The sequence below is a fragment of the Schistocerca cancellata genome, chromosome 3, assembly GCF_023864275.1.
Source record: "Schistocerca cancellata isolate TAMUIC-IGC-003103 chromosome 3, iqSchCanc2.1, whole genome shotgun sequence".
NCBI lineage: Eukaryota > Metazoa > Arthropoda > Insecta > Orthoptera > Acrididae > Schistocerca > Schistocerca cancellata.
Genome location: NC_064628.1, coordinates 96,568,907 through 96,582,394, shown reverse-complemented (window position 1 = coordinate 96,582,394; position 13,488 = coordinate 96,568,907). Strand labels below are relative to the sequence as shown.

The 13,488-nt window shown below is 43.0% G+C and overlaps 1 protein-coding gene across 1 annotated transcript in view; it reads left to right on the top strand.

Moving 5' to 3' along the window:
- The window catches only part of LOC126177093 (rho guanine nucleotide exchange factor 10), a 543,115-nt gene that overhangs the window by 87,187 nt on the left and 442,440 nt on the right, over nucleotides 1–13,488 (top strand). The window contains exon 2 of the mRNA XM_049924346.1: nucleotides 13,276–13,392. Coding sequence (XP_049780303.1) covers nucleotides 13,347–13,392 — 46 coding nt within the window. The 5' untranslated portion in view covers nucleotides 13,276–13,346. The remainder of the gene's footprint in view (nucleotides 1–13,275; nucleotides 13,393–13,488) is intronic.

Sequence of the window (13,488 nt, the reverse complement as noted above, 5' to 3'; positions counted from 1 at the left end):
AGTACGTCATACGTGTGTTAAGAGGAATGTACCGTGACCGGTCGGAGACAATGGCTCGCTTTGCGGGCGAGACAATCGCGGCACAGAGTGCGTGGTGAGAATTGGCGGCGCGTGCGAACGTCCTCGCCGTGCAGGCAGGCGAGCGCCGTCGAGCAAGCGGGCGATCCGGGCCGTTCGCAAACACAGCGGCCGCAGTGAGTGTGGAGTTTAGCGGGCCACCAGGCGTTTAGGGGGCCGCTCTGTGCGCCATTAGAAGGAAGCGGCTGACCCCGCAGGACCACACGCGGCGCCGCACAATGCAATCGCTGATCGCGAGGGCGCGGGGCGCGGACGGCCGCGAGAGCTCAGCACAGCACAGCACAGCGCAGCTGCAGACCCTGACCGCCGCCGGCACGCACCTGCGAGCGCGATGGCCGCTGGCCCCAGCAGCGTCGCGTCGAGGTATCGCAACAACAGCTGCAGCTTCTAACAGCCCTACCACAACAAAGGTCAAACTTTAATAGTGATGGTGGTGTTGCTCACGCTACTAAATGCTGTATTTTCTGGCAACAACAAAGTTATTATGTGGCAGGTGTCATTAGAGCACACTTAATAAAGTCAGTTCATGTAATAATGAATAAACTAGGCACTCATCTTTTCGTGTTCCCCACGCTGGTCTCGTTCTAAAATCATGGCTCAGTCGTGGAAAATCTAGGTGGTGATGATTCAAAGCTGGGATGCAAACAGGCCTAGGTTTTATTCTGCTATATTCAAAAGACGAGGTCTGGTAGAAACCCTTGGGTAACAGAAGAAATATTGAATTTAATTGATCAAAGGAGAAAATATAAAAATGCAGTAAATGAAGCAGGCAAAAAGGAATACAAACTTCTCAAAAATGATATCAACAGGAAGTGCAAAATGGCTAAACAGGCATGGCTAGAGGACAAATGTAAGGATGTAGAGGCTTATCTCACTAGGGGTAAGACAGATACTGCTTACAGGAAAATTAAAGAGACCTTCGGAGAAAGGAGAACCACTTGCATGAATATCAAGAGTTCATATGGAAACCCAGTTCTAAGCAAAGAAAGGAGAGCAGAAAGGTGGAAGGAGTATATAGAGGGTCTATACAAGGGCGATGTACTTGAGGACAATATTCTGGAAATGGAAGAGAACGTAGGTGAAGACGAAATGGGAGATACAATACTTCGTAAAGACTTTGACAGAGAACTAAAAGATCTGAGTCGAAACAAGGCCCCGGGAGTAGACAACATTCCATTAGAACTACTGATAGCCTTGGGAGAGCCAGTGCTGACAGAACTCTGCCATCTGATGAGCAAGATGTACGAGACAGGCGAAATACCCTCAGACTTCAAGAAGAATATAATAATTCCAACCCCAAAGAAAGCAGGTGTTGACAGATGTGAAAATTACCGAACTATCAGTTTAATAAGTCACAACTGCAAAATACTAACGCGAATTCTTTACAGACGAATGGAAAAACTGATAGAAGCCAACCTCGGGGAAGATAAATTTGTATTCCGTAGAAATGTTGGAACACGTGAGGGAATACTGACCTTACGACTTATCTTAGAAGAAAGATTAAGGAAAGACAAACCTACGTTCCTAGCATTTGTAGACTCAAAGAAAGCTTTTGACAACGTTGATTCGAATACTCTCTTTCAAATTCTAAAGGTGGCAAGGGTAAAATACAGAGAGCGAAAGGCTATTTACAATTTGTACAGAAAGCAGATGGCAGTTAGAAGAGTCGAGGGGCATGAAAGGGAAGCAGTGGTTGGGAAGGGAGTGAGACAGGGTTGTAGCCTCTCCCCGATGTTATTCAATCTGTATATTGAGCAAGCAATAAAGGAAACAAAAGAAAAGTTCGGATTCGGTATTAAAATCCATGGAGAAGAAATAAAAACTTTGAGGTTCGCCGATGACAGTGTAATTCTGACAGAGACAGCAAAGGACTTGGAAGAGCAGTTGAACGGAATGGACAGTGTCTTGAAAAGAGGGTATAAGATGATCATCAACAAAAGCAAAACAAGGATAATGGAATGTAGTCGAATTAAGTCGGGTGATGCTGAGGGAATTAGATTAGGAAATGACACTTAAAGTAGTAAAGGATTTTTGCTATTTGGGGAGCAAAATAACTGATGATGGTCGAAGTAGAGAGGATATAAAATGTAGACTGGCAATGGCAAGGAAAGCGTTTCTGAAGAAGAAAAATTTGTTAACATAGAGTATAGATTTAAACGTCAGGAAGTCGTTTCTGAAAGTATTTGTATGGAGTGTAGCCATGTATGGAAATGAAACGTGGACGATAAATAGTTTAGACAAGAAGAGAATAGAAGCTTTCGAAATGTGGTGCTACAGAACAATGCTGAAGATTAGGTGGGTAGATCACATAACTAATGAGGAGGTATTGAATAGAATTGGGGAGAAGAGGAGCTTGTGGCACAACTTGACTAGAAGAAGGGGTCGGTTGGTAGGACATGTTCTGAGACATCGAGGGGTCACCAATTTAGTATTGGAGGGCAGCGTGGAGGGTAAAAATCGTAGAGGGAGACCAAGAGATGAATACACTAAGCAGATTCAGAAGGATGCAGGCTGCAGTAGGTACTGGGAGATGAAGAAGCTTGCACAGGATAGAGTAGCATGGAGAGCTGCATCAAACCAGTCTCAGGACTGAAGACCACTACAACAACAACATATTCAATAGTTTTGTAGATGCGCTTCACAAACCATTCTTGAAGATTACATTTTTGCAGGACAATGGTGATATAAAAAAGTAATCAGCACTCCGAATTTAAGTTACACTTCTTTTTTATTACTTTTGCTGCAATATCACGTAACACACGAAACATCACTTCACAATACAAAACATACTTGAAAAGATCTTCCTCACTGTTAAAGTTCACATTTTATAAGCTGACTACAATATGCGTCTTTCCAACATGATGTCCAAGACTTCACTTTTTCAAGGTCCGGCTCTCTAACAACGAACTAATAATCGCTTACGCGCCCAAAAATCAGAGTTACAAGTACGTCAAAGATCATAGTGACAAAAAAAGAATACACGTAAGAATAATATCATTGCAACATAAACATATCGATGTATCACAAATGATATGAAATCTGAATGTTGTCTCAGAAATAAGTTAAGTAGTTAACAGAAACACAGTAGAATATTACTGGTACCGAGAGGTTCAGGGAGGTCCCGAATGGTTACGTAATTCAGGTACCACTACAAGCGGCACGTGACACGCGCTGTAACTTCACACGTCTCTTGGTCACTGTCTGTCTCAGCCGGACTTAACAAGGGGAGGCCACGATGTTTGGAACGCGGATTTACTGCACACTTCGTACACTCGTAATACTCCATTAGCTCAACAAAATGTGTAATTAGTAGCGCGTACTTCTCAAGCGTTACTGAGAAAATCTCAAGATAATTTCGGTCGTCCAATATATACCTGTGCGTGGCCATTTTTATCATGAAGCGGCGGCAGCCGAGTGGGTATCGTTCAAGACCCGTAATCGTTGGGTCGCTGGATCGAGTCTCGTTCGTCAGTTTTTTTTATATTCAACACAGTCATTTGATTCTCTACACTACTGGCCATTAAAATTGTTACACCAACAAGAAATGCAGATGATAAACGGGTATCCATTGGACGAATATGTTATGCTAGAACTCACATGAGATCACATGTTCACGCAATTTGGGTGCATCGAACCTGAGAAATCAGTACCCAAAACAACCACCTCTGGCCGTAATAACGGCCTTGATACGCCTGGGCATTGAGTGAAACAGAGGTTGGATGGCGTGTACAGGTACAGCTGCCCGTGCAACTTCAACACGCTACCACAGTTCATCGAGAGTAGTGACTGGCGTATTGTGACGAGCCAGTTGCTCGGCCACCATTGACCAGACGTTTTCAGTTGGTGAGAGATCTGGAGAATGTGCTGGCCAGGGCAGCAGTCGAACATTTTCTGTATCCAGAAAGGCCCGTACAGGACCTGCAACAAGCGGTCGTGCATTATCCTGCTGAAATGCAGGGCTTCGCAAGGATCTAATGAAGGGTAGAGCCACGGGTCGTAACACAGCTCAAATCTGACGTCCACTGTTCAAAGTGCCATCAATGCGAATAAGAGGTGACCGAGACGTGTAACCGATGGCAGCCCATGCCATCAAGCCAGGTGATACGCCAGTATGGCGATGACGAATACACGCTTCCAATGCGTTGTCACCGCGGATAAGATGCCTGTCATTTCGGCTGCTAATGATACGAGGCGGTTGGGATCCAGCACGCGTTCCGTATTACCCTTCTGAAGCCACCGATTCCATATTCTGCTAACAGTCATTATATCTCGACCACCGCGAGTAGCAATGTCGCGATACGATAAACCGCAATCGCGATAGGCTACAGTCCGATCTTTATCAAAGTCGGAAACGTGGTGGTACGTATTTCTCCTCCTTACACGAGGCATCACAACAACGTTTCAACAGGCAACGCCGGTCAGCTGCTGTTTGTGTATGAGAAATCGGTTGGAAACTTTCCTCATGTCAGCAGGTTGTAGGTGTCGCCACCGGCGCCAACCTTGTGTGAATGCTCTGAAAAGCTAATCATTTGTATATCACAGCATCCTTTTCCTGTCGGTTAAATTTCGCGTCGGTAGCACGCCATCTTCGTGGTGTGCCAATTTTAATGGCCAGTATTGTATTTATGTTATAATTGATATAATGGGAAAAATACATGTAATTGGATGAACTTTTATTAAATTTACAATGTTACTTGGCAGTCTACAAATTCTTATTATGACAAATAATATTATATTCATAACTTTCGACTAGTAAACGACCTAACGCATAAAGTGATACTGAAAATGTATGCTTGTCCATGATTTGAGAAATCCCTCATACCTGGAAGAAGCCCGTAGCGACTTGTTACCTCCAAGTTTATGAGCGGCAGACACGGCTTTCGAAAGATGTACAATTAATCGCCGCTTTCGACATTACAAGTTTCAGGATGGTATTTTTCGTAAAAACATGGAAAACATAAAGTTAAACGGCACCAGCTGCATTGAATAAGTGTTGTGTTTCCGCATACGCAAGGTCTTTTGAGGTTTTACCGTGGGGGAAACAAACCTCGTTAACATCTTCGAAAACCTCACTCTCAGACGATAGTTTGGAAGCAAACCAGCTGTAATAAAAAAAAATTGAGTGGATCAACAAACGAACTTTAACGAATGTCATGTGACGTCCGCAACGAACAATCACAATGATCAACGACAAACAAAATTAAAAATAAGAGGTCCAACTAAAACATTCATATTTCTTTACGTACTACACGAATATGTAATAAAAATGGGGGTTCCTATTTAAAAAATCGCTGTTGATATCCGTTTGACCTATGGCAGCGCCATCTAGCGGGCCAACCATAGCAGCGCCGTCTGGTTTCCCCCTTCAAGCTAGACGGACGAGTTTCGTTCTTTGTAGTTTTTTCGTTTGATGCTTATTTCGTGAGATATTTGGCCCGGTCACTATCAATAGACCACCCTGTATAAGTGAACCACGATATCTTAAGGACAAACTAAAATATTGTGGAATAATGGGCGCAGCAGGTTCAGCGTTTTCATCTTACCTGTATCTGTATCAGTTTCATTACGACAGGCACTCAGAATTTGAAGGAATTGGTTATGTTGTACCACAAGGTTCGATTTTCGGTTCTCTGTTATTTCTGATATACATAAATGATCTTCCACTTGCAGTTTCTCAAGATGCAAATTTTGTACGTTTTACAGATGGTACAGGAATAGGAATGATAAATGGCACCAATTCGTTTACAAGGAAGGCAACTAATGAAATAATCAAAGGCACCTGTTGGTTCAAGGTATATGCATTATCACTCAATTTTGAAATGACGCAGTACAGACACTTCAGTACTCCTCACAGAACTCCACAGCGTATAAAAATAGTTTACTCGAACAATGAAATACAAGTTAAAAGTGTTTAGTTTTCCGAATTACATATAGGTCACCCACCTCAGTTATAAAGCCACTGCCTAGAATTAATTAAACTCCTTGTTTGCGCTATGTTTGCAGCAGTCACGTTTACTGCTACCGGCGATTTAAGATGAAGAAACTGGTTTATTCTGCATTTTTTCATTCACTAATGAGTTACGGTATAATTTTATGGGGTAATTCTAGTTGCAGGGATAGTATTTTCGGAATACAGAAGCGTGTTATAACGATTTTATCTGATGTTAGTTCTAGTACACCCTGCAGAGCCCTCTACAGAAACTCTGGGTATTTTGACTGCTACTTCACAATACGTATATTCATTAATATCCTTTGTCATTACCAATATTTCTTCTCACGAAAAATAGTTAAAAGAATGAATATAACGCTTTCACCATAAAAAAACACGTTCAAAGACCTCAAGATGTTATAACATTACTACAGAAAAAGTCATTCTTGGGTACACATGTAGTCAACAATCTAACAGCTGATTAAATGAACTGTAAGTAATGTAGTGAAAGTAAAATACTTACAGTTGGCCAACTTTTTATACTTCACTGAAGAATATCTCCACAGATATTCTTAAATTTGGCTATGGTTAATTAATACTTAGGATCAGCACTGTAACACATTGATGTGTGTCGGCTCAGTGTTCTTCGCTGAACTTAAATGTACAACTTTGACATATTTCGATGTCCCGGAGTTCAGTATCCGTGGGAGTTAGGTATACAACTATTGTAATGTAAACAAATTGTAGTAACAGTGAAGTTATGTAGCTAAAACTCTGTAATATGCTTCACAGAAGTTGAGGTGCAAAACGAAAGCTACGAAAGAGAACGAGAAAACGTTCCGCAAACATAGGAGGTGTGGTACGTGTAACGTAAACGTGTATCGCCGAAATTTCTCGATATAACCGAATACTGTACTGAGGCCATCTGGCGCCTGTTAATCCCTCAGCTTCCACATCAGAATTGAGGAAACCCAGTTCATAACTGGAGCTGTTAGCCACTGCATTGATGTGGAACTGATCGTCAATGGCACCCACGAAGCCGTGTAATTCCCACGCCTGCTCCTTCGAATGCACAGCCTTTTTCATAAAATCGTCGGATTTTCCCAAAGCACGCGGTTAAAAAATTATTAGCAGGTGTACCGGTATGAAATGAGCGTTTTCTTTTGTGAAAATGAAACACTAATTTTGAATTGAAAAGTAAAAACATTTTAGTCAAAGTATTGACCATTGCTTTCTATACATTTTGACCACCTTTCTGGCAATTTGTGGACACCACGCCAATAGAAATGTTTGTCTTTTGAAGCAAATCGATCAGACACCCAATTTTCGACTTCTTTCTCAGCCATTGCGTGTCCCATTGATGATAACAAATGGTAGTCGGAAGTGAACACGGCGGGTGGGGTAGCAGCTCCCAGCCAAGTGTTTTGATTGTATCCTGAACCAGTTTTACTTTCTGTGCAGGAGCATTGTCGTGTAAAAAAATTACTTTGCCGTGTCTTCTGGCCCATTCTGGTCTTTTTTCGATCAATGCATAGTTCAAATTGATCATTTGTTGTCCGTAGCGATTAGTATTCCAGTTTCACCGGGTTTGAGAAGTTTATGATACACCACACCTTTCTGATCCCACCACACACAGAGCAAGTTATTCTTGCCGAATCGATCTGGTTTTGCAGTCGATGTTGATGGTTGTCCCGGATTAACCCGTGATTTTTCCCGTTTAGTATTCTTAAAATGAATCCATTTTTCATCGCCACTAACAATTCGATGCAAAATTGATTTTCTTTCATGTCTTTGAAGTTCAGTTTGACAAATGGTTTTTCAGTTTTCCATCTGTCTTTCATTCAGTTCATGTGACACCCTTTTTCCACACTTTTGGATCTTTCCCATGCTTTCAATCGGTCAGAAACTGTTTGTTGTGCAACATTTAGCATTGCTGCCATTTGCTTATGACTCGAGTATCATCTTCATCCAATACTGCTTGCTATTCGGCGTCTGCGAACGTTTTTGGTGGTCTTCCACGTTCTTCATTTCTTACATCAAAATCATTATTTCTGAACCGTTGAAACCATCTTTTGCATGTTGCTTCTGATAGAGCATGATCACCATATGCCTCGACAAGCCCCACCATATGCCTCGACAAGCATTCGATGCGACTCTGCAGCACATTTTTTCAAATGAAAACAGAAAATTAATGCTTTCCGCAAATCATCACTTTCTGGTACAAAATTCGACATTGTTAACACGATGAAAACGTATGATGATGTTTTTTCCGTGACTTGATCTATACTAAATGTCTTTGACAGATGTCATACCAACCAAACAAAAAAAAAAGAAAATCAAGGCTCGTTCACAACAAATGTTCGCTGTCGACACAATTGTATCTTAACGCTCATTTCATACCGGTACACCTGATAAAGATGTTGATTTGCCAATTCTCAGTTGCTTCAGTATTGTGTTAATGATTTTAAGCTGAAATCGTTTGTTGCAGCTGAGTGAAGGCAGTATTTGTTACACCACATGCGTTTCGTCTCAATTTATTAGGGTATCATAAAAGGTTTGTGTGTGTGTGTGTGTGTGTGTGTGTGTGTGTGTGTGTGTGTGTGCGCGCGCTCGCTCGCGCGCGCGTTGATTTTTTTCTACATGTCTTCTTGCTGTACTGCGGTGGAGCTTTTGTTCTAACTGTACCATTAACAGTTTTCAGCACAGGACACAAACTGACAACCGCACACACTTCCATCATGTTAACAGCAAATCATCGGTGAGGATAGCGGTCTGTAATTTTGCGTGTCCGTTATTTTACGTTGTGCTTTTTTTTTTTTTTCAATTCGTGTGGGATTTTCCACCAGGTGAGAGATTCGCAATAAACGCAAATTGAGTATGGGACCAATGGCGATGGGTACTCTTCGTAAACATGAACTGTCGTGTCGTGCGGACGTAGGGACTTCTTTATTGCCAACCCTTTCAGCTGCTTTTCAACTCCTGGGATGCCTATCACTTAGAGCGGTCGTCCAGTCTTCATTTGCGAATCAGGTGTGGATCCTTTCGCTGTCGCATTGTGCCGCAGAATTTCAATGGTCCAGTAATATGTGGCCATTCCACTTCTCTGTTTGATAAAGTAGACCACCAGATATCAGAATTACTGTCTCAAATCGTTTGTAACAGATCGAGAAGGTGGTCCAGACAGATTGGGATAAAGAGTTTGAATGCTCGAATTACGTATTCCAAGTTTACTATTATCGAAGTGAAAAACTCACTAAAACAAAATAAAATAGAGTGTAATACCTGCTCGACGTAGAAGCAGAAGGTGGCGCCTGCAGTGCAGGCAACCCGTGAGCCCCGCGCGTTGTCCCGTGTAGTCTACGCACTCAGGCAGACCCGTCGATCAATTCGCTCTGCCCCATTGTTTGGGTACAGCGTCCCGCGAAGGCATTCCTCGCTTTCATTGTGTTCTTAGCAACTGTTACTTGAAAACTGGGCGTGTGGAGAAACATTTATTTCCCGGACGTCGCTTTAGTCAGAATAATAAGAGTTTTCCCCAATTTATGGTTGCTTTCTCGTGGAGTAGTCGCCGCTACTTCACCACCATTTCGTTCCAACTAAAATACCATTGTTTCTAGATAGTTTCTCCGAACAAAAGACAGCAACATAATATTTCTAAACATATTAACAGATGGAAGCAATTATGTACAAATCTGTCATAGGAGACTTCGTGAACGCTGAAGCGGATAGAACTCTTCACGCCGGCCGCTGTTACCGAGCGGTTCTAGGCGCTTCAGTCGGGAACCGCGCTGCTGCTACGGCCACAGGTTCGAATCCTGCCTCGGGCATTGATGTGTGTGATGTCCTTAGGTTAGTTAGGTTTAAGTAGTTCTACGTCTAGGGGACTGATGACCTCAGATGTTAAGTCCTATAGTTCTCAGAGCCATTTGAACCAATTTGATTTTGAAAAATATTCACATTCACCAGTCCTCTCGGTCAGTTTTGTATGGAACTGTTGGAGTTCTTATATCAACTTGCCTTCCGATAATCACTGAAAACAATGATTAAAAGGTTCTATTTTAGAGTTCCTCATGGATTACGTTTTTTTTTCTCATCGTCCCGCCTTCATTTGCTGCCAAGTGTCTACACTGCAAACGGATAACATCAGTAAACGTACATCTACTTCACTTTGATATCCACCAGGGACTTGGAATTAAGTTACAAAACCTTAGCTTCACAAGAAACTCAGCTACTCGACAATCCTTACGTCATACAGGCTTTGGTCCTTTGCATTTATTTTGTTACACTTGCTGTTTCTGTTCCATATCGTACTTTCATTATCTCTTTCAAAGGTATTATCGTCGCCTATGAGTGTTAAAACAAATTGATTGTTAAAACCTTTATTGCAAGTTCTGCCGTTTAGCCATTTTCAAGTGGAATATGTGGCTAAACGTCCGAAACTAAAACATGAGTAGTTTGTGTTTACAGTAAAAGGGACCATGATGTCTTTCAGAATGTTCTATGTGCCTGTGAATAGCAACCACGAATAAATAATAATTTTTATTGTGTTTGGCTTCGTATTGCGCACTTGTGTGACAAACTTCAGAGGCTATCCACGTTATACTGTTCCTGTTGATCGTTTTGTTGGAACACACTCTTAATTATCTACTGCAATAACCCGAACTGTGCCACTGAACACTCAGAAACAAGGATATTATATGATCGCATTAAAATCCTGTTGGGTATATTGCAGCACCATCTTATAAAATACTTAAAATATTTTAAATACTCTTCAGCTTTTTCTTGTGTCTTTATACTCCTAAGGGCAGGGGCAGCGCAGCGTTGTTATTAACGCGTTTGGCATGGTTAGTTTAAGGGGTGGCCGGATGTCCTTTCTGTCGCCATCCCGTTACCCCCCAGTACGGAATATCTGCATCCCAACTGTTTGCGTGTAGTATTATTCATGTGAAAGTGAGCGAGAGATTTCGAAATGTTTGCGGATCTGCAACTGAGGCGGGATTTGGTTCAAAATGGTTCAAATGGCTCTGAGCACTATGGGGACTCAACTGCTGTGGTCATAAGTCCCCTAGAACTTAGAACTACTTAAACCTAACTAACCTAAGGACATCATACACATCCATGCCCGAGGCAGGATTCGAACCTGCGACCGTAGCGGTCGTGCGGTTCCAGACTGTAGCGCCTTTAACCGCTCGGCCAGGCGGGATTTGGACACCAGCCCAGTGTTGACCTAGCAGGATGTGGGAAACAGCCTAAAAACCACAGCCAGGCTGCCCTGCACACCAACACTCGTTGTTAATCGGCCCAACGGATTCAATCCAAGGCCTGCACACATGCCCGATCTGGAATCTGCACTGCAACACAAACGGCTATCCGGCTACATCTACATCTACATCTACTTGATTACTCTGCTATTCACAATGAAGTGCCTGGCAGAGGGTTCAATGTACCACATTCAAGCTGTCTCTCTACCGTTCCACTCTCGAACGGCGCGCGGGGAAAAATTAAAATTTTTCTGTGCGACCCCTGATTTCTCTTATTTTATCGTGATGATCATTTCTCCCTATATAGGTCGGTGCCAATAGAATGTTTTTGCAATCGGAGGAGAAAACTGGTGATTGCAGTTTCATGAGAAGATCCCGTCGCAACGAAAGACCCCTTTGTTTTAATGGTTGCCACGCCAATTCACGTATCGTGTCTGTGACACTATCTCCCCTATTTCGCGATAATATAAAACGAGCCGCCGTTCTTTGTACTTTTTCGATGTCATCCGTCAGTCCCACCTGATATGCATCCCACACCGGACAGCAATACTTCAGAATAGGGCGGACAAGCGTAGTGTAAGCAGTCTCTTTGGTAGACCTGTTTCACCTTCTAAGTCTTCTGCCAATGAATCGCAGTCTTTGATTTGCTCTGCCCACAACATTATCTGTGTGAACGTTCCAATTTAGGTTATTTGTAGTTGTAATCCCTAAGTATGTAGTTGAATTTACAGCCTTCAGATTTGTGTGACTTATCGCGTAATCGAAATTAAGTGGATTTCTTTTAGTACCCATGTCAATAACTTCACACTTTTCTTTTTTCAGGGTCAATTGCCACTTTTTGCACCATACAGATATCTTATCTAAATCATTTCGCAATTAGTTTTGGTCATCAGATGACTTTACAAGACGGTAAATGTCAGCAAACAATCTAAGACGGCTACTCAGATTGTCTCCTACGTCGTTAATATAGATCAAGAACAATAGAGAGCCTATAACACTTCGTTGGGGAACGCCGGATATTACTTCTGTTTTACTCGATGACTTTCCGTCTATTACTACGAACTGTGAACTTTCTGACAGGAAATTACGAATCCAGGTGCACAACTAAGGCGATATTCCATAGGCACGCAGTTGGGTTAAGTTATTTTAAATACGATGTAAAAATACTAAAATAACATGTTTCGGCCGTGTTGCTGCGGCATTCCCCAGGGCATAAACTAATTTATCTAGGGGTTTAGTGCTTAATCTGTTTCTGTCGGTGTCGTAAGGCCAGCGACGTCAAATTGCTGAAACACCGTTAGAAACTCAGTATAGTGGAGCACCTATTCCCTCTGCTAACAAATTATTGTGTGCTCCTGCAACAAGGCGAAAAAGTCGATTACTTGATTATTTTTAGCGTATAGGATGACGCGGCAGTATGCCGAGAAAAATCTTAATGAGAGTTGTCAGCGGTCACGTAAGCTTGGGTATTTATATAAGGGATATTAATAATATGATGCCGTGGGAGATGAAAATACGAAAAGATAGACTTCATTATTAAAGTCCTCTACTGCCACATTTGTTCTTGTTAATCACACGACGTAGGGTGTGATACTGTAACTGCGTGGGAAGCCCTGCAAAAGCTCATCACCACGCGTTGTTTGTGTAGGCTGTAAGCTGTAGATGACAGACACATATCGTTCTTCCTTTACAGCCACCCACGAACAAAAGTACAATGAATATTAGTCTGTGCACTCGACATCTGGCAGTTAGCCACGATTATGCCCGACTTACACAGTTCCACGAACCGCGATGGCAAGCAAATCATTCTTTTAATTAGACTCTAGTTAGGAGGTGCGCTCTCGTAGTTCGACGGCGCACCGCGAGGGGCGCCGGCGCAGACTTCGTAGCGGGAACGATCGACAGATGGTGCTGGGATCGGCAGCGGCGCGGCGCCGGCTGCTCGCATCCCGGTTTGGCCGCAGCTGTGAGCTCCAGCGTTGAGGGTTGCTTCTTGGTGTGTGGCAGGGAATGCGGAGCACTCGACGCCCAGGAGCGGCGCCGTGGCTTGCGCGCCAGTAGCGGCCGGGCGCTGCACCATGCCGGGACACGCCCCACGAGACCTGGCGTCGCCGCTGCCTTTCGGTGAGTCCAGTCGGGTGTCGGTGCACGTGGTGGCGGTGGTGGTTTGCAGAAGGCGGCGCGACCATCGATCAGAGACGTCACTGATAGCTGATGCGA